This window comes from Schistocerca nitens, chromosome 3, assembly GCF_023898315.1.
Source record: "Schistocerca nitens isolate TAMUIC-IGC-003100 chromosome 3, iqSchNite1.1, whole genome shotgun sequence".
NCBI lineage: Eukaryota > Metazoa > Arthropoda > Insecta > Orthoptera > Acrididae > Schistocerca > Schistocerca nitens.
Window position 1 is genome coordinate 975570873 of NC_064616.1, and position 22844 is coordinate 975593716.

The following is a 22844-nucleotide window of genomic DNA, read 5'->3' on the forward strand; positions in this document are numbered from 1 at the left end:
CCTTTCAAAGGGCACGGCCGACTTCCTTCCCCATCCTTCCCTAATCCGATGAGACTGATGACCTCGATGTCTGGTCTCCTTCCCCAAAGCAACCAACCAAAGAAACAGGGCTATGTACTTATAAAAAAAAAAATAGGAGACCTTACTTTTGGGGTAACCCCGTATTTAGTAATTCTCCTTGCAGTCATTTGTATTTTACTTAATTTCTATTTGTTAACAGTCCTGCCTGTTATTTGAACGTCCTTTGCAATTATATTTTCAACCTTGACAGCTTCATAATGTTATTAACCTGTGGTGGATCTTAAGTATCCCTCACTACCTCAGTTAGTACTGACACATCAGGTATACACCAAACACTCCAAACAAAGTGGTACCATTATAATGGCAGTAGACTCATATCTGAGAGGTACAAGGCTCGTATTTCTGTCCAAATTTCCTGTTTTGGGTTTCACGTGGTTCCCTTAAATCAGTTCATTGTGATTTCGTAAACAAGGTTAAGAATGATATCCTGCCTGAAGCTCGCTAATGAACTTGACATTGACAATATGTTAAGGTGCAAATTATTTTGTGAGTAATAGATATCAATTTAAGTCAAAGAACCTTCACAAGTGCTTCCTCAGTATTACATGTTTAGGACTGATTATGCAGTAAACTATGATTTTTGTTTATTAGGATTTTCCAAACAAATAAACTTGCTAAACAACTACAGTTGAGGAGAAGAAGAAAGAGCAAATTCAACTTGACCCGGTGTGATACATTCTCACTTCCTGTGTTGTTCTGTTGTTGTTGTTGTTGTTGTTGTTGTTGTTGTTGTCACCAGTCCTGGGAATGATTGATACAGATGTCTACGCTAGTTTTATGTGAGTATTTTCATATCTCCATAAGTTCTGCAACCTACATTCATTTGAAACTACTTACTGTACTCAATTCATGGTATCTCTCCACTACTTTTACTCCGCTCACTTTCTTCCATTATGAAATCAACTAGCCGGCCGGAGTGGCCGAGTGGTTCTAGGCGCTACAGTCTGGAACTGCGCAACCGCTACGGTCGCAGGTTCAAATCCTGCCTCAGGCATGGATGTGAGTGATGTCCTTAGGTTAGTTAGGTTTAAGTAGTTCTAAGTTCTAGGGGACTGATGACCTCAGAAGTTAAGTCCCATAGTGCTCAGAGCCATTTGAACCATTTGAAATCAACTACACCTTCATATGTCAGGGTGTGCCTGTCCTACAAATGTGTCCTTCATTTAGTCAAGTTGTTTCATAAAGCTCTTTTCTCTCCAATCTGATTCAATAGCCCATTATTAAATCCACCCATAATCTTAATCATTCTTTAGTTGCATCTCACTTCAAAAGTTTCTATTCTCTTCTGTATAAGGCTGTGCTCCATTCCTAACACTTTTATGTTTAGTGTTAGTACATTTCTTTCTTCTTTTAGGAAATCTTTTTGTGCTGTTGTCAGTTAACGTCTTATGTACACTCTACTCCGATGATCATCTGCTATTTTCCTACCAAATACCAAAACTTGTTTACCATTTAGTACCTTATTTCCTAATCTTTCCCTCAGCAACACCTGATTTAATTTGGCTACACTCCATTACCATTGTTTTCCTTTAATATATGTTCATATTATGATTTCTTTTTTGAGATTATATCTATTCTGTTCAATTCTTTGAAGTCCTTTGCCATCTCTGACAGAATTACAATCTCACTGGCAAACCTTAAAGTTTTTATTTTATCTCCCAGAACTTTAATTCCTTTTCAAAATCTTAAATAACATGGGAAATACCCTGCGACTCTGTCTCACTCCCTTGTCATTTACTGCTTCCCTTTCATGTCTTTGGCCTTTATAACCGCAGTCTAGTTTCTTTACAGTTTGTAGATTATCTGTAACTCCTGGTATTTCATTTCTGATAACTTCAGAATTACGTAGTGTTTTATTTAGTCAGTATTTTCAAATACCAACTAAGTAAAATCATAGGGTCAGTATTGCTTCATGCGCTCCTAAGTTTTCAGGAAGTCCGACTGATCTTCCAGGTCGGTTTCTACCAGTTGTTCTGTCCTCTAGATAATTTGTTAGTATTTTAGAACAGTGGTCTGTTAAACTGATGATGATCCAGTAGTAATCATCTTCAGAACCCATCTTCTTTGATATTTGTGGTATTAGATTCTTCTTGAAGGATGAGGGTATTTTGCCTGTCTTCTACATCCTGCTTACCAGATGTAATAGTGTTATTGTTGTTGGTTCTCCCAATGAGGATCATAATTATGAAGGAATGTCATCTGCTTTGGGTACCTTGTTTCAACTGAGGCCTTTCAGTACTTCAACAAATTTTTCTTGGCATTTCAAAACTCCCATTTTGTCTTTATCTGCTTTCTTTATTCTTCCCACAATATTATCAAGTTCCTTACAGAGTATTTACACTTGGTGAGGGCCTGGATGTTGACCCTCAAAATTAACAAATGTTAAGTATTATGCATAAATAGGCACACACACACAGTATCGTTCTGTTGCGTGATTGGTGCTCATTCACTAGAAATCACAACTGTGAACTATGTAGGTGTATGTGTCCGCTTTGCTTTAAAGCAGAATAATAATATAAAAAACAGTTACAGAAAAGGCAGAGAGCCTGCCTGAGATTCATTGTCAGAACCCTAAGGCAGTACGAGGCACCTTTGTTGGAGATAGCTTACAAAAGCCTCGTTCAACTGATTCTTGAATATGGTTCAGCAGTCTGGGAACCTTAACTGGTAGGATTAATAAGGGGCTGTGGAAGATTCAAAGAGCAGCAGCCTATTTACTCCTGAATTCATTTAGCAAGTGCAAAAGCATCTGGAAAATCCTTATCCTATTTGAATAGCTGATGCTGCAAGAGGGGGATTGGGCTTCATAGTGTGATTTATTGTTAGAATTCTGATTGTGTATGATTCTAGAAGAGTAGGGTCCATTAGTTGGTGAAAGCAATGAATATGAAAGCAAACCAACCTTGTTGTGGTTACAAATTGATCTGTAGCTATGCCCAAGGTCTAGGTTGGTTGGGTTGGAAAGTGATAGTTTAGTTGTAAGTTGTCAGTCCAATGAATGTTAAAAAAACTGGTTGTCGTGACAGACTGGTTTGTAGCTTAACCCATTTGAAAAAATTATCACTGTTATCCTGTTATAGTCAACATGTTGTTTACAGCATGTTTCTTATGTCACTGGTCAAAGCTGATGACTCATACCAAATAGTCCACTTTAGCCAAAGAATGAAATAATATATTACTTTGCTAATCATATGACTTGCAAAGTGTCCACAATTTGAGAAATTTGAGGCCATACAGCCGGCCGGGGTGGCCGAGCGGTTCTAGGCACTACAGCCTGGAGCCGCGTGACCGCTACGGTCACAGGTTCGAATCCTGCCTCGGGCATGGATGTGTGTGATGTCCTTAGGTTAGTTAGGTTTAAGTAGTTCTAAGTTCTAGGGGACTGATGACATCAGAAGTTAAGTCCCATAGTGCTCAGAGCCATTTTTTTAGGCCATACAGACATTTACCAACGCCATTTGTGACTGTAACAAAAAAGTGAGGAAAACGATGTTGCTATGCTATGTCCCCTCTGTCACATGCTGTAAGGTAGCTTGTGGAGTATAGATTTACTTTTTTTTTATCTCCTGATTAATTTTCAACTTAAGTGTCATTTACTGTGCAATGCATCGTGATCTACATCTACATACTCTCTGCAAGTCACCGCAAGGTGCATGGCGGAGGGTGCCTTGTACCACTACTTTACTGTTCCACATGCAGATGGACCGAGGGAAAAATGACCATCTGTATGCCTCTGTAAGAACCCTAATTTCTCTTATCTTCATGGTCCTTAAGCAAAATGTGTGGTATTGGCAGTAGAATCGTTTCACAGTCAGCCTCAGAAACCAGCTCTAAGTTTTCTCAATGGTGTCTCACGAAAAGAATGTTGTCTTCCCTCCAGGGATTCCCATTTGATTTCATGCTAATTATGAACAGAGGGCAGTTGTTTCAGTTGTCTTGATTTGGGAATCAGTACAATTTCAAATGGGTTTTGTAATTATTTATAAGAAACAGTTTTCTGATCATACACTCATAATGATTCTTACAGAAATCTTTGTCTCTGGGAACAGTAGTACTGTATGACTCTGTCAATAGCTGAAAAATTGATACAACCTTCCATTACTGTACTATGAGCAGAAAATTTGCTTGCTGTGTTAACCTCAAATGCTTGAACTGCTGAACCTAACTGCCAATCAGAATATCTGACAAAGATTTTAAATCTAGTTTTTGTAATTACGTTCTCCTATGCCCTGAATAAAATAACTTTGTGATAATGTTCCAGCAAACTGATGGTAAGAACAAAGCACCAGCCAATCATAGTTTTTTCTCGGGCACCACATGCTTGCCATGTTGCCTGTTCAGAAGGTATCTGCAGAGTCTTGACTAATGGCCTTTTCTGGCTTTGAGGAATGACATTATAGCTGGCAGTATAGAAAACCTCATACCTGATTCTAAAAAGGAACTCTCAGAAAGTTTTATAATACATCATCATTTGTACCACTGTTACAAAATAATTTTTCTTCCATTCAATGGATACCTTTATTCTAACATTTGATAATCGATTTAATTCATCACCCGTGTGTCTTCCAGCAGCGGTATACATTTATTATATCGTGTGTGAAACAGTCGTGCATCTGCAGAAAACAGTAACCTATTCAGCAGCCATCACTTACGAAAACCATAATAGTGTCACATGATGTAAGGTATGTCTACATGGAGTGTGCTCATGACTTACGAAGTATGCTACAGCAAAACATTCAGTTCAAGTATTTTTCTGACATACTGTGCTGTGGTAAATGAACTGTAATAATGCATTGTTGGAAGGTGTGGGCAAGCTGGAAGTGGGTGGAGGAGTTGATGTTGAATGCAGCTAATCAGCTGATATAACACTCTGACAGCCTTAGTCAGATATAGTTCAGCATATCTGAAACAGACACACTGCGGATGGCAGGAGATGATCCTTGAACCCAAGGATGCCGGTATAGATGCACTGATGCAGGGTTCACAGTCGAGGGTAGCAGGTGGCCCTGCTATCCTTGCATGGCACCACTGCAGGAGACAGGATGGAGGTGCAGCAGTGAGACAGAAGCTGGCATCGGTCACTCAGGCAGCTGTTGTTGGGTCATGGCACGGTGAAGAAAATGTCATTGAGGCACCAATGACTGGTATAGATTGTGGGTCATTGGATGGCCTGGCTGTGGCAAATGATGATGGGCTGGACCTAGGGGCTTCAATCCTGATTTCTGGTGCTAATGACTGCAGAAGAGCAGTGTTTCTGGGTCATATTGAAACTTCGGTAGTGGGGCCAATGTCAGAGACTGGCATAACTGGCAGTAGATCAGTCAGGCTGCCTCGGATATCTGACAACCCTACGCACTGACTTGTGGGAGCTTTGATTGCGGAAGTGGCTGCTCAACTGATGCTGCTGTGTTAGAAGGGCACTGACTGATAAACTGTGTCCTGATTCTGATGCTGGGCTACTTTCCAAGCTGCTGGGTTCTCAGTCAGGACAGATCCAAATGCTGCAGTTTAATAATCTTGGACAGATGGTTTTAAGCATCTCTGCAACTCGCAGTACACATCTTTCTACGTCCATTTGTCAGTGAATGTTTCATGAGACTTGAGCATCGCATTGTTGTAACAACCCCTTTAAAGTAAAGTTAAAATGCAGAATTTCATTACTAAACAATGGAAAATTCAGGATGGAATGTAACAATATTGTGAAAAGGAAAGTTGCTACTCACACACCTTGTGACTTGCGTTTGCATGTGTGTGTATGTGTATGTTTGTTGTCTAATTTTGATGAAGGTCTTACTGGCCGAAAGCTATATTTGTGACAGGCTTTTTGTTGTGCCTATCTGCTACTCGGCATCTCTGCTATATGGTGAGTAACAACTTTCCTTTTCACAATAGAATTCCATTATTGATAGACTAGAATTCTTGGACTCAACAAGTGCAGTCTCATTTTCAAACACCAGCTTGATGATCATTGTTGGAACACTGTAGTAACTGAACAAAAATTTTATCACGTGTAACAGTACTATCCCCACAGTACTGTTGCACTGAGACAAATCTTTTTACATTAAACTTTAATACATTGTTCTACAAAACCTCTTTTTCTTTTTAACAATTGCACATCATAAATACAGCTTCCAACTTGGGAAAAGGCCTCTTTTTTTGCATCAGTGTGGCGAAGTTAACCTATAACTGCCTCTTTCAATAACACTAGGGCAGATAGGTTGTGGGTGGGAACTCCCTTGTGTCTTTTCTTTAATACATTTGTCTCTTATTATTGCTGGTTAAAAGAACAGCTAGATAAAGGAAGCAGATGACTGGTTTCAAATATTTGTTAGAGGCCTTCATGTCACGTTCTTCTAACCTTAGAGTTGGATATTAGCATATATTTTGTCTTGTGTTCCATTGAAGAAAGTGCAATTTTTGCTCCTTGTGCTTCCACTATTTCACACGTATCTCTAAAGGTGTTTACATTTCTTAACACAGTTGCAATATCATCTGCATATGGCTGTATCCTACAGGATTACATCATTATTGCACCTTGTATCACAGGTTCATACAATTTTACTGTTCCTACCCCCTAATTTTCTGTGATTATCATTTAGTCATTATCATGTCAAATGGTTCAAGATGTTCTAAATTCTGAGAATAATAAGAGTAAGCTATAGGGGATAATGTACAATATGTACAAGAACCAAGAGGGAACATTAAAAATGCAATACAGATGACAAAGTGCTTGAATTAAAAAGGGTATAAGACAGGGGTGTAGTCTTTCATGTCTATTGTTCATTCTCTGCATCGAAGAAGCAATGATGGAAATAAAAGAAAGTACAAGATGAGATTAAAGTAGGAATATCGATTATAAGATTTACTGAGGGCAACCTGTCCTCAGTGAAAGTGAAAAATTACAAGATGTATTGAATGGCATGAACAGTTTAAAGGATCCAGAATATGAATTGAGAATAAACTGAAGAAAAGTGGTGAAAGTAATGAGGATTAACTGAAATGAGATTAGTGATAAACTTAACATAAAAATTCAGGACCACGAAGTACACATAGAAAAGAATTCTACTACCTTGGAAGCAAAATGACCTAAGGCAAATGAAGCAATGATGACATAAAAAGCATGTTAGTACAAGCTAAAAGGGTGTTGTGGGGCAATAGAAGTCTGCTATCAGACATCTACCTTAACCTGAGAAAGAAATTTCTGAGAATGTATGTTTGGAGCACAACAATCTATGGTAGTGAATAATGGACTGCAGAAAAACTGGAACTATGTAGAATCGATTAGTTTGAGTCCTGGTGGTATAGAAGGATGTTGAATGTTAGGTGGACTGATAAAATATAGAATGAAGTAGTTCTCCACAGAATCAAGGAAAAAAGGAACCTATAGAAAACAGTGACAAGGAGGAGGAAGAGGATGATAGGACATGTGGTAAGACATTGGAGAGTAACTTATTTGATACTAGAGGTCACTATAGAGAGTAAAAACTATAAGGGAAGGCAGAGGTTGAAGTACAACCAACAAATAATTAAGACTGAAGGGTACAAGTGGGACACTGAGTTGAAGAGGTTAGCACAAGAGGAATTCCTTCCAGGCCATATTGAACCAGTCAGAAGACTGGTGATTAGATAAAATAAACAAATAATTAATTTTTTGTATCTTCCTGAGTTCATTCTCTTGGCATTAATGATTTCTTCATCTATGTTTGTGTATATTTCTGTCTGTTGGAGGAAACCCTGCGTCTGTTGGCCGAAATCCTGTCTTGTCATTAAATAATAAAATATGAAGATTTCTAAGTGAAAAAGGATGAGGAAAGGATACAAGAAATAAATGTGGATCATCACCAATTTTAGCCTTGTAACTGCTCACAGGCTTAAAGCTATATCCCATTAACATATTGTTTCCTTGCCGTCATCTAAATGTTATATGTATACAAATTTCTGATTGCTTGGTGTAGGCTGGGCTAGTCCTCAGCATCAACCCTCTACAGTTGTAAACTGTGTATGTATGGTACTTAAGTGATCTTCACTTAACTGCCTGGATTGTGAAAAAAGTACAAGGCTCTAAAAGAAAGGACCCTCAACTTCAAGCAGCCAACTTCAGAGTCATGTGCTGCAGCTCAAGAGTAGTAGAGTTACTCTCAGGTATAGAGGCTTCTGCCTTAGTCAGCACAACATTGTATTTTCCTTCATTGTCCTTGAAAAGGTGAGATGTGCTACTTAAAAAATAACATGGTGGGGGTATCCCATTACTGTAGAACAATACAACACTTTTGATTTTGGATCTGTTAATGTAATACACACACCCCAAAATTAGAACTGAATGCGAAATGGAAAGGAGAAGTAATATCAGACCTATGCAATGTTATTTAAAGACAAATGGAATGTTGAGAAATAGCTGTGACTTACCTTTCTTATGTTTGACACATCAACCTTAAGACATCAGAGCATGATTTTCAATCACAGGGTATGCCTTGTATCCCAAATACCCTGTATTGCTATAATTTTTAATGCTTGGATAGTTAGTGATTGCATGTGGATGCAAAGGAATATTTGGATCAGCTGGAAAGTGTGGGTTAACTAAGGACATAGTATATATCCCCTTCATTTTGTTTCGATTTCTCTGATGACCATCCAATTTAGAGAAATACTGTATCTGCCAAGGAGAAAGAGCTCAAAGTGAAGGTCACCAAATGGGCACCTTATGCTAAAACAGTACAGCTGACAAACTTAGCTACTCAATTTGCTTCAGACCTCAAGAAAAACCTTCCAAACCTGCATGTTTCTACACGTGTATAGAGAGATACTACCACAAATACCTACTGTACTTGTAAATATTCTTGCAAAGTAACACACACAATTACCAGAGGTGAATTTCAGATACCACCATGAGTGAAACAAAAATAAACTGTAAGTATAATGCATCTGACTTGGAGTCTCCGTCAAATCCCAATAGTGTGTTTCCACCTCAACTTATATCCCCTTCTCTAATAAAAGTAGATTAATGCAGGAAAGGAAAATATGAACTGAGTAAATAAATCTGAAAACATGAGAAGAGAAATCTCTGGACCTGAAACACAGTTCAACACATCTACAGTGGAACAAGCAAGACCGAAGACACTATTCTTTGGTATCTTGGTTTCATCACAAAGATGGGAGCATTAAGACAAACATCGCCACTAAAATGCATCCCATAACTCTGTGGAATATGAATGGCTTCAGGACTTCTGTCAAAGATTTGAAGTTCCTTGTCGAGGGAATTCTTCTTGTGTTCCCAGGAGACGATGCAACACACTTGTGCTAAGTTATTGTTAAAGAAGCTAAAGCTGCCATTAACCTGAAGATTAGTTTGAATACCACAGTGCTTTGCTTGTCATGATCCTATTAGAGGTTGTATGCCCTTGCCTTCCTCTGACCTTTGAAGTGACTTACCCAGGCAGTTGTAGGGAGACCTACAGTTTAATGTGGGTTCTGAACCATATTGAACTTATCTGTTATCTGATCAAATGAACCTTTGATTTTCTACCACCTCATCTCAGGTAACTAGAGCGATGTTCCAAAGGTCATACAGGTTCTTTGAATGGGGTTAGGCCAATTTTCTCGAATGTTCTATTTCATCTCAGGCCTTAAGATTTAAATGGGTTGCTAGGGTTGACATTGCAAAGGTCATATGTTCCTTGCTTGAGGTGTGGCCAGTTTTCTCAAATGGTCCATTTCATGTCAGCCCATACGATTTCATTGGGGCAGAGGTCCTGTGGAGAAGCAGGCCTGTCAAGAAGAGATCTCATTCAGTTCTGTAAACCATTCCTGCATCATAGCTGACTTGTGTATTGGAGAGTGATCCTACTAGAATAGATTACTACTCAGAATATAGTGGTCGCACTTACGGAATCTGAACATTAATCGTAATATGAGTGTGCTAGGCAGCATCAATTTGGCCATTTATCCTGTGAACCATCCTTTGTCTACTGGGACACAAACAGCCTCAAACTACCAGAAACATTGCCACTGGAAAATGACTTAGTGGTTCGTCTGGAGATGGAAACGGCCACCATGCAGCCTCAGTAGAGCTCCAGTAATAGAGTAGAGAGGACGCCAGCAACAGCTTACAATTTTTACATAGATTTTATACATTTTTGTTTAGTGGTGTTCCTACATGCTTCTGACTAGGAATGAACAGTAGTAGATATTTATTTCTCTACTTTTAGTTGTGCTGTTTATTTTGTTGTAAGAATTCACTTATTTTTTTATCTTTTGTGTAGAGTGAGTTAACGTTGCTACATTAGTTACCAGTGCCACTTTATTTATTTAATCTTCCAACCTATTTGCATTTGCTTGTGTGCCAGTGTGCAGGAGACTAGTGTCAGTGACAAGCTTGGTGTTCTGTAGTTACTTGCATCTGTGTTTGGTAGGAAAATCCTTGTCTAAAAGACAGAATTTCTTTCCCATATGAATTTTAGCAGTAGAATGGGTAGGGAGTGGGCATGCCATACGTGAACTCTGGAAATGGTGTCTGCATGGGAAACGTCAGGTGTCACTCGATTTGCCCAGAAATTCTGCTGCTGAGGCACCGTCAAGTGTGCCCAATGCAGGGGAACTGCACTCACTGCAGAGTGCGAGGCAGGTTTAATGTTTTGACGTTATTCGAGGTGGGGAGAGAATGTGGGGCTGGCCATCTGGCCTCACCAATTCATCCTGTGATTGGACAAGTGGCCAATCCTTCAGCAGGGTCTGAGCAGGCAAATTGAAGGAGGTGTTCTACCGATTATCGAGACCACCAATGTTAGACATATTCTGGAACCCCTTAAAGAAATAGCATATAGGGCTGGAAAGAAGTTCAGTGTGCACTCAGTACTTCTGTCCAGCAAGGGGCTCATCCAAGATATGGAAGAGGCTGTGGGTGCAGGTTGCAGTCATCTTCAAGTTTTGACTTGTGTCAGCACCAGTAAGGCCTGTCCCTTGGTTTCTGAGGCCATCCTTACTTCATACGTGCAGCTGGCAGAAGTGGTGAAGACTGCTGGCCTCACTCATAGGGTGCAAGCAGATCTTACAGTTTGAAGAATTGATCAGAATCTGGTGGCTAGACACGAGTGAACAATTGCAACCAGAGGCTCTGTTGATTTTGTTATAGGCCTGGTTGCAGATTTCTGTCCTGCGTTTGGGATGAGGCATTGTAGGATTTGCATTGATAGGTCAGGGGTGCACTACGCAGAGGAGACAGCTACTCAGCTAACAGAGTACTTGCCTGGGCAATAGTTTGAGGTCCTCTGATGAACATTCACTAGTCGATAAGCAGAGTGTGAATTCAGATTATGTACAAAGTCCCTGAATTCACCAGCCTTTGTCACATTCAAATTGTACTCAGAACCAAGAAAAGAAAGTAGAAAGCTCTGAAATATTTAATAAGGAGTGGAAAGTATACTATAAAGACAGCTTAGATGCCATAGGAGGGGGAGTGTTCATCACAACTGACAGAAATATTGTCTGTCAAGGTCTAAATAGCGTCTGACTAAGAAGTTATCTGGATTTGAGTAACCAGCCTAAGTGTATTCAAGTTAATCATCGAATGTTTTTATCAGCCACCCACTCGGGAGCACAGTAGTACCAATCGTGCAGTATTAGTTGGAGGCAACTTAAACGTACCAAGTTAAACTGGGATGTATATGGATTCATTGCAGATTGTATGGACAGACTGTCGTGTAAAGTTATTCTGAGCACATTGTCCATAAACTGTCTTCAGCAGCTAGTTTGACAACTGACGTGTAATAGAAATACTTCAGACTTGGTACCTACTAATAGTCCTGACCTTACCAACAGTGTTAATTTAGACAGAGAGAATAGTGATTGTGGTATCATCATAGCAACAATGCTTGCTTAAGTTCATAAATCAATCCATCAAGAATGGTTGGAGAGCTTTTATGCTGGAAAATTCTGAGGAAACAGATTGTTGCATTTTCAATTAAAAAAAAAAAGAGATAGAGAGAGATGCGGGAAGTGCCGAAGAAACTGGTACAGTAGGCATGCATATTCAAATACAGAGATATGTAAACAGGCAAAATACAGCGCGGCGTAAACATGGTGCTCTGAGTCATAATCAATTTTAGTTTACATGGAGTGGGATGAGGGGTGAAGAAACACTATTCATACTGTAAAGAAGAAGAAAAACAGCACCACCTATATAAGATAACAAGTGTCTAGTGCAGTTGTTAGATTGGTTATTGCTGCTACAATGGCAGTTTATCAAGATTTAAGAGAGTTTGCACAAGTCGGTGTACAAGCGATGGGACACAGCATCTCTGAGGTAGAGATAAAGTAGGGATTTTCCCATACGACCATTTCAGGAGTGTACTGCAAATATCAGGAATCTGGTAAAACATCAAATCCCTGACATCGCTACGGCCGGAAAAAATCCTGCAAGAATGGGACCAACGATGACTGAAAAGAATCGTTCAACATGACAGAACTGCAACCCTTCCACAAATTGCTACAGATTTCAGTGCTGGGCCATCAACAAGTGTCAGCATGTGAATCATTCAACGAAACATCATCGATATGGGCTTTTGGAACCAAAGGCCCACATGTGTATCCTTGAGACTGCCTGACACAAAGTTTTATGCCTCGCCTGGGCCCGTCAACACCGACCTTGGACTGTTGATGACAAACATGTTGCCTGGTTGATGCAGTCTCGTGTCAAATTGTATCAAGCGGATGGACGTGTACGGGTGTGGAGACAACCTCATGAATCCATGGACCCTGCACGTCAGCAGGGGACTGTTCAAGCTGGTGGCGGCTCTGTAATGGTGCCGGCGTGTGCAGTTGGAGTGATATGGGACTCCTGATATGTCTAGATATGACTGACAGGTGACACGTATGTAAGCATCCTGTCTGATCACATGTAGCCATTGTGCATTTCGACATACTTCGGCAATTCCAGCAAGACGATGCAGCACCCCACACGTCCAGAATTGCTACAGAGTGGCTCCAGGAACACTCTTCTGTTGCCCACCAAACTCCCCAGACATGAACATTATTGAGCATATCTGGGATGCCTTTCAACATGCTGTTTAGAAGAGATCTCTGCCTCCTCTTACTGTTATGTATTTATGGACAACCCTTGCATGATTCACAATATAAATTTGCTCCAGCACTACTTCAAGCATTAGTCACGTCCATGCCACGTCGTGTTGCGGCACTTCTGCGTGCTCGCGGGTGCCCTAAACAATATTAGGCAGGTGTACCAGTTTCTTTGGCTCTTCAGTGTATAAAAAGATGATATGCAGAGCACATAGTAACTTTCACCACAATACATTAGCGAAAGATTTTACTAAGAACCCAAGAAAATTCTGCTCCTACATAAAATCACCAAATTAGTCAAAAGGTAGGAATTTTAATATTTTCAACATTTTGCAGCCGTCACCAACTGTATTAATATTAATTTTAAATTAACAACAGCCTCAGTTGCAATGTTCACCTAGATTTACCTAGGTTTCAGATGGGATAACCTAACCTTCTTCAAAATAAAAGGAACTAAGATTTGTCCATATGGACAATGTCAAAAACTAAAAACTATAATATGGTAATACATCGTCATATTTCAATAACTTAGCCAGGAAACAGCCTCGGCCCCACTTCGCGACCGCAGTACGGCAGCAACAGATGTTGTACTGGAACTGGCTATAGCCTCGAGAGTGCTTGCGCAATAGTGTGTCATGCGTACTTGTTAACACTGGTACCAACATGTACTCCTAAACTTTAAATTTTATGAATAACCAGGTGTGGCTAACAAATTGACATATATGTTATCCTGTAAGGAACAAAGATATATCAACTGTCTTAACATTTGTAATAATTTGTTGGATGTCAAAAGTGATGGGAGCAATGCGTTAACTATTTTAAGCCAACTTAGCATATTCGGGCTAATCATCGAACTTGACCGCATGAGGATAACTACGGGTTTGAAATACTAGATAATCCCATCTGTTCAGCAAATGGGAGTGCTAAAACCATGTTGGTAAGGGTATAGTGATAACTCCCTAAAATTATGGCAGATGGAATAACGATTGAAAACCTTCAAAAAAGTTTTTGTTTCGCAGCTGTAGCTGGTCGTTAAGGAGGTTAATTTTTTCATATAATAAGTGTTAAAAAATTTGCATTTCTTCCAAAATATCCAACCTCGCACCCTTCACTTCGCAATACAAGAGCTGAGTATTATTCGGAGTGTTGGGTGCGTGAGCCGTTTGCACTAAGTGTTCAGCGAATGTCGAACCACGCGTGACATCTCCAACTTTAATAGGGATATGTTCCTTGTGTCTTGTTAGTAAGGCTCTTCCTGTTTGGCTACTATAATATGCAGTTACAGATAATCTTAGTATGTGTTGTTTTATATTATCATTCAGGCAGCCTCTTACCATTAACTAATTATTTACTGACTCGTCCTCATGACTGTAATCCATGTTTTGTTTTTGGTGACTATTGTATGAGCCAAAATGTACTTTTATTCACAGTGCAGAAGATTTGTGTGTGTTGAGTTTTTCACTTGTCATATTGCCAAGACAAAGTTTAGAAAGAGACTTTTTTCTAATGTTAATATGAAACAATATGCATTACATGTATCTGTTCCCCCCCCCCCCTCCCAAAACTAAGGCCTATTGACTTGAACACTATTAAAAGAATTAAGTTATTATTATTATTTCTTTCTTTTCTCAGACGTTATGTCTGGTCAAAAATGGAAAGTGACGCGGACCTTGATCAAGCGTGACTTCCTTTTAACTGTACGGTATATGTTATATTGCATTTAGGAACTTTCGGGTAATTGAACATGTATCAATAATTACGGATTTCTGTAGTTGTATATATAAGTTTGGATGTAGCTGTATTGCATTGATGTACTGGTGGATATTGTGTGGTATGACTCCTGTAGTTGATAGTATAATTGGTATAATGTCAACTTTATCCTGATGCCACATGTCCTTGACTTCCTCAGCCAGATGGATGTATTTTTCAATTTTTTCTCCTGTTTTCTTTTGTATATTTGTTGTATTGGGTATGGGTATTTCGATTAGTTGTGTTAATTTCTTCTTTTTATTGGTGAGTATGATGTCAGGTTTGTTATGTGGTGTTGTTTTATCTGTTATAATGGTTCTGTTCCAGTATAATTTGTATTCATCATTCTCCAGTACATTTTGTGGTGCATACTTGTATGTGGGAACGTGTTGTTTTATAAGTTTATGTTGTAAGGCAAGCTGTTGATGTATTATTTTTGCTACATTGTCATGTCTTCTGGGGTATTCTGTATTTGCTAGTATTGTACATCCGCTTGTGATGTGATCTACTGTTTCTATTTGTTGTTTGCAAAGTCTGCATTTATCTGTTGTGGTATTGGGATCTTTAATAATATGCTTGCTGTAATATCTGGTGTTTATTGTTTGATCCTGTATTGCAATCATGAATCCTTCCATCTCACTGTATATATTGCCTTTTCTTAGCCATGTGTTGGATGCGTCTTGATCGATGTGTGGCTGTGTTAGATGATATGGGTGCTTGCCATGTAGTGTTTTCTTTTTCCAATTTACTTTCTTCGTATCTGTTGATGTTATGTGATCTAAGGGGTTGTAGAATTGGTTATGAAATTGCAGTGGTGTAGCTGATGTATTTATATGAGTGATTGCTTTGTGTATTTTGCTAGTTTCTGCTCGTTCTATAAAGAATTTTCTTAAATTGTCTACCTGTCCATAATGTAGGTTTTTTATATCGATAAATCCCCTTCCTCTTTCCTTTCTGCTTAATGTGAATCTTTCTGTTGCTAAATGTATGTGATGTATTCTATATTTGTGGCATTGTGATCGTGTAAGTGTATTGAGTGCTTCTAGGTCTGTGTTACTCCATTTCACTACTCCAAATGAGTAGGTCAATATTGGTATAGCATAAGTATTTATAGCTTTTGTCTTGTTTCTTGCTGTCAATTCTGTTTTCAGTATTTTTGTTAGTCTTTGTCTATATTTTTCTTTTAGTTCTTCTTTAATATTTGTATTATCTATTCCTATTTTTTGTCTGTATCCTAGATATTTATAGGCATCTGTTTTTTCCATCGCTTCTATGCAGTCGCTGTGGTTATCCAATACGTAATCTTCTTGTTTAGTGTGTTTTCCCTTGACTATGCTATTTTTCTTACATTTGTCTGTTCCAAAAGCCATATTTATATCATTGCTGAATACTTCTGTTATCTTTAGTAATTGGTTGAGTTGTTGATTTGTTGCTGCCAGTAGTTTTAGATCATCCATGTATAGCAAATGTGTGATTTTGTGTGGGTATGTTCCAGTAATATTGTATCCATAATTTGTATTATTTAGCATGTTGGGTAGTGGGTTCAGAGCAAGGCAGAACCAGAAAGGACTTAATGAGTCTCCTTGGTATATTCCACGCTTAATCTGTATTGGCTGTGATGTGATATTATTTGAATTTGTTTGGATATTAAGTGTGGTTTTCCAATTTTTCATTATTATTATTATTATTATTATTATTATTACTATTATTATTATTATTACATCATCGTCATCTGCTGAAGTCAGAGCAATCTCTTCTTGTGTGGGTGGACTAACAGCAGATGTTGCCACTACAGATGATCTTCATTGACCTGAAGCCTAAAACCTATGCCATCTATTATGGAAAACTAACTGCTTACCATCAGAAAAGAGGGATGTTTTCTATGTAGTATGTCTCTCATACAACAAGGAAGGAAAACATAAAACAGAAAAAAGTGCCTCTAAACATGGAATCAAACTACTGCCTATTTTTGTAGAAAGCCTACTAAGTTGACTGCTCACCTGTAGTGATTAGCAGCAAAACTTTGCCAGTTAAGGCTTCACATGAGCCAAGCCACTGCAGCGTATTTTATCATCATCTTCTGCAATATGTATAGAATTCAGACAGAAGTTATGCTTAATATTTCAAGTAATAATTCCGCTTCTGCATGGTCTCAGCATAATCCTGAAAAATACAATGTTGCATTTTATTCCTATCAGTGCTTTACCATATTTCGACTCTGGCTGCGATTTTATGCCGTCACTTTTTGTGCTGTCAATTGTAAGTCTGGGGCTGTCTCAGCTGGGTTTATCTTAGTATTTTGGCAAATTTCTGTAGTTAGCAACAAAAATGTGATACAAAAGTACAGTTCTAACAAGCTATCTTCTATGTAATACCTAAAATTCAGTGCCATTTTCCTTTCTAGTTTTTCCTTTCCTTAGTTTTTCCTTTCCTTAGTTTTTCCTTTCCTTAGTTTTTCCTTTCCTTAGTTTTTCCTTTCCTTAGTTTTTCCTTTCCTTAGTTTTTCCTTTCCTTAGTTTTTCCTTTCCTTAGTTTTTCCTTTCCTTAGTTTTTCCTTTCCTTAGTTTTTCCTTTCCTTAGTTTTTCCTTTCTCTGGTTTTTCCCCTTTCCTCGGTTTTTCCCCTTTCCTCGGTTTTTCCCCTTTCCTCGGTTTTTCCCCTTTCCTCGGTTTTTCCCCTTTCCTCGGTTTTTCCCCTTTCCTCGGTTTTTCCCCTTTCCTCGGTTTTTCCCCTTTCCTCGGTTTTTCCCCTTTCCTCGGTTTTTCCCCTTTCCTCGGTTTTTCCCCTTTCCTCGGTTTTTCCCCTTTCCTCGGTTTTTCCCCTTTCCTCGGTTTTTCCCCTTTCCTCGGTTTTTCCCCTTTCCTCGGTTTTTTCCCTTCTCACTATCCATACTAATTTCTGTTTTCCGTACAATCTAACCTGCCAGTATCAGTTTTGAGATTATTTCAGCTTCAATTCTCTTCAAAATATTTAACTATCATTACTTCCATATTGCATTCTAGAGACAGTTAAACATCATGTTACTCCTTGTATGGTGCGTGTATCTGCTTTCTAGTGTAGAATTGCACCCAATATGTTTTGGTTCCTAGTACCTGAATGCTTGATACTACTTAAGGCTGTAGTAGTCAGCCTGATCCCTACTGCCCACTAGTGGTCATTCAAGCTTTCATGATGGGTGGCAGGTGGTTGGGATTTAAGACATTTTCACTATGTTTCCATGAAATTTTGACATGAAGTATTTGTTAAGTAACTATTATTATTATATGCTTTAGCTTGCTGTAATTGCTTTATAAATTTTGTAAATTAAAGTCATTTCCTTACTTTCTAAATTACCATTACTGTGCAGCTGGTAGGTGGTTAAAAAATTGTACTACTAAAACACATACAAATGTGGACAGTAGGTAAAAAAGGTTGACTATCAGTGTCTTAAGGTATGCCTTTCATCTCTTTCCTTGTATGATTCTTCTTTAATTATGTACTGAGTCAACATTAACAATATAGAAATGATGCATGGCATACCTTTGTTTGTTCACTGTATACGGTCCTGTTGTGTGAAGTTTTGAGGTCCTGAAGCCTTTGTCATTATATTCAGTGCAATATACTTATTTACGCAGGGTTTGTTGTGTGGACATGGTAATACTGTGATGATATGTATTCCATACAACTGATCAGTTTTTACAAATGTGACTGATAAATTATGTTAAAAGAAATTTGTTTGTGTGTGTTGCAGATTTAAAGAAGGTTGAAATTACTGATATACACTTAACTTCCAAACGGGTTAGCGCTTGTGACAATGCAACGTTCTTATGCAAGGTGCATCCCTCAAACAGCAGTGTATGGTGGGAATTTGAAGATGTTAACATCAGCATTTCAGATGATAGGTAAGTCATAAATTGTGTCCTGAAATAAAGTAACATAAAGGTATATGTGAAAAACTATTTTTATAGTTTGATGAGTTCTCCAGTCCATGCTTGGTAGAACAATTTCAAACTTATGAAAAAAGAAAACTGTTATCGTCAAGTGCTTATGTTTTCATTCATAAGTTTTTCATAGTTGTTTTATGTACCATACATTAATTAACTTATTAGACTGAAACAAAGCTTAAAACATCTAGTTTAGTTGAAATGAACTTCAGAACACACTTATTCTGTGCTTTCTCTTGATTTGTGTGAGTGTACAATACATACTCTGTGGTGTGAATGGATCACAAATAATAGCTCGAGTTACAGTGATAATGTTAGTCATGTCCATTATTGTGCCAATAACATACAAGATTATATTCGTCTGTGATGTTAAGTGCCACTAAAATTTTGCATTATTTTAATCCCTGTTTCATGAAGTGTAATGTCAGGCTGATACAAATAAAAAGAATCACGAAAAAGAAGTGTTTCAAAGAAGAATCACAAAAAAATTGAGTCTTTTATGGAGAAATTGAATAAAATCATAGCTGATAATGATCAGCATGTTACTTGGAATGAAATATAGATAGATACTATTGTATGCACCAATGAGATGATAGAGGAGAAACAAATATAACCAAGAGACTGATGGGTAACAGAATAAATAAAAAACGTAAGGCAGAAAAGGAATATATTGAGAAAAGGAAAGTCAGAAAATGAGGAAACAGAGCGTATATGAAGGTTAGAGCTGTCCTGTACAAATGAAGTACAAAGTCTGTATTAATTGGAAATATAGATAGAAAATTATTGACTGATAGTTATCATATGAGGTATCAGACAATATGTGACTGGATTGAGAATTTATTGGTTGGGAGGATGCAGCATGTTGCCCTGGATGGAGTGTCATCGACAAACGTAGAAGTAACTTTGAGTGTACCCCAGGGAAGGTTGTTGGGACCCTTGCTGTGCATGTTGTATAGTAATGATCTTGCAGACAATATTAACAGTAATCTCAAACTTTTTACAGATGATGCGGTTATCTACGATGAAGCACAGCCTTAACAAAGCTGTACAGATATTCCGTTTGACCTTGGTAAGAGTTCGACTTGGTGAAATGATCGGCAACTCGCTTTCAGTGTTCAAAAATGCAAAATTTTTGGACAATCTGTGTTAATTCACCACAAATAAGGCAACTTTATTCATGGTTCAGTCCTTGGAAATTGGCAAATATGATGGCTCCTTTCTGCCATTCTGTCATGCATCCATGTTGACCCATCCTATGAATATAATATTGGTGTTTCTTCAGAACAGTGTTTTGTCCTCCAAATAAAACTCGTGCGCTGGTGGGGAGCGCCAAAGATGACCTTGGTTTGAGGAAGGCCGGTGTGTACCAGATTCCGTGTCAATGTGGCAAGTCGTATATTGGTCAGACGATGCGTACCGTCGAGGATCGATGCCGTGAACACCAGAGGCACACTCGACTGATGTATCCGAGCAAGTCGGCGGTCGCTGAGCATTGTTTGTCGGAAAATCACGCCATGGAGTATGACCGCACGAGGATTCTGGTACAGACGTCGAGATACTGGGACAGCGTTGTTAGAGAGGCCATCGAAATTTGCACCAATGACGACCTCATAAACCGTGACTGTGGCTATAATCTTAGCAAGGCTTGGGAACCAGCGATCGGGTTAATCAAGAGTAAATTGAGCAAACGTTTAGTTGTGACGAGCACGGCGGACAGAGCCATCACACCGACGTCATCTCAGACGCCGTCGCAATCTGTTCCACCGCGCGACCGTGGCACGGGGCGCGGAGGGCCGAGGGAGCGCGCCGCGGGCGGAGGGTATTTAAATCGGCCGCCGCTGCGACCGAACCCAGTTCCCTCTGAGCAGCCATAGCGTACGGATCTCCGTGCCAGCACGTTCACAGGAGCTCAGTCCGTCAGTTCACCTGATGATGGCGACATGTATGATCGCCGAAATATTGTGCCCGTTGGACACTATAGACCGGCAGCATACCCGTGGATATTTTGACTAAAGAGCAATCTAATCTGGAGTGTTTTGAAGGTGTGGTTCGTTGGAGGTGGTTTGGTGATGGTTTGGGTGTGTTTTGCTTATCATGATGTGGACCTACTCATTGAGATTACCATGAAGATGAACTAGGATGTTTATTTCAGCACTTAGTGGCTAAGTGTTGCCCTTTCTTATAAATCTTCGTGGTCAGTACGTTCTGTGCTCTCTAGTCTTCCAAGATGACAACCACGTCCACAGGGCTACACACATACATTATTGGTTTGGTGAATACACAAGCACCCTGTTGCATGTTGGCTGTCTTTTTAAATTGTCCAATCTTAATCCCATAGAAAATATCTGGGACATAGTAGTACTGCAGGGTAAACAGAGCAATCAACATCCCCTCATTTTGATAGCCTTACAGGATCTAATCATCAGTGAATGGGAAACTTGCTGGCAGATTAAAACTGTGCACTGGACTGGGACTTGTACCCAGGACCTTTGTCTTTCAAAGGCAAGTGCTGTACCAAGAGAGCACTTGTCTGCAAAAAGCAAAGGTCCCGGGTTTGAGTCCTAGTCCGGTGTACAGTTTTAATCTGCCAGCAAGTTTCATATTAGTGCACACTACACTGCTGAGTGAAAAATTCATTCTGGGATCAATGAGTGGGCTCAGCTAGATATGACATACCTGAAGAAAGGCAAAAGTAAGGGTTACATATTGTCAGCGCGCCATCTCCTGGGGATGAAATTTTTTTCTGGTGTGTTTATTTTTCGCCTTTTCTCTCCGTTCATCAGGGAGAGAAGGGGACTGATAATCAATGATTTGCAGGAGAAGTAAGAATAGAAGAAGAATAAATTTTGAATTACACATATAATTTTTTTATGGCTCTGAAATTAGTTAAAGTTGTTTGTAAATACATTTTGTTTTTCAGACATATTGTTGATAGAGTTGAAGATGAGTCTAGACTGACAGTAATTTGCGTCAATATGAGTGATGCCGGCAACTACACATGTTTTGCATCAGCAGGAGAGGATGAGGTGTCTCAAGCTATATATTTAAATGTTACAAGTAAGTGATGACTAATTAATTACTTCTCTTTCATCAATGATGCCATGACACAATAACTTATCATATGTTGTTACTATTTAAAATATGATTGAAATGATTAACTTGACATTATTAACATTCAAGTGGCGGTGGAGTAGTAGTAGTAGTAGTAGTAGTAGTAGTAGTAGTTGTTGTTGTTGTTGTTGTTGTTGTTGTTGTTTTGTACGAATACATGCTTCACGGCGATATACATTAATAAAATACTCTTGGGTTCCAAGCTGTGTCAAGTGGTTAACTGCCCACAAGCTTTTGGCAGAAATTGGTTGACTGTCATCTGAATGCCATTGCTGTGCTTGTATAGCTGCATTGCCACCAGTGATGTCACTCCATATAAGGCGATGTTTTGGTGGCAGGACCGCTGTGCATGCTTCAGCTCCCTAATCACAGGATGCAAGGCCACACTCAGCTGCAGTCCACCGTGTTTATTGAGGCTGTTGTCCGATATTTTAATTTATGTTGCTTCATGTACTACACTACCTCAGAAGCTGTTGGTCCATTTAATAATAGTAGTATTGTAAAATGCTATTCGGTGTCTGTTTTCCAGTGCATGCTCAGCTAAAGCTGATGTTTCGGAGTAGCATAGGTGGTAACACCTTTCATGTTCTGTGCGATACAGTTCAATAGTGTGGACAGTCTGACCAACATAAAACTACCCACAGCCACACATTATTTTGTATATTCTACCTGTTCTGAGGCCTACATCAACTTTCACAGGCTTCAATAGTTGCCAAATCTTTACTGGAGTCCTGAAGACTGTATCGAATTTGTTTCTTCAGGGGCTGTCTAATCTTCCCTGTTATTGAGCCACAAAACAGTAAAAATGCAGTCTTGTTTGTGTCTTCTTCAGAGGTCTTAGATGAAACAGCTCACAAAATTTGTCTGTTGTTGTAACTGTTTTCCTTGAAAACTTTACACAAGTGGCTCA

The 22844-nt window shown here is 39.0% G+C and overlaps 1 protein-coding gene across 1 annotated transcript in view; it reads left to right on the forward strand.

Annotated features, from left to right (window-relative positions):
- The window catches only part of LOC126249038 (tyrosine-protein phosphatase 69D), a 388523-nt gene that overhangs the window by 9107 nt on the left and 356572 nt on the right, over positions 1–22844 (forward strand). Inside the window, exons 2-3 of the mRNA XM_049950657.1 lie at positions 18631–18781; positions 21744–21880. Coding sequence (XP_049806614.1) covers positions 18631–18781; positions 21744–21880 — 288 coding nt within the window. The remainder of the gene's footprint in view (positions 1–18630; positions 18782–21743; positions 21881–22844) is intronic.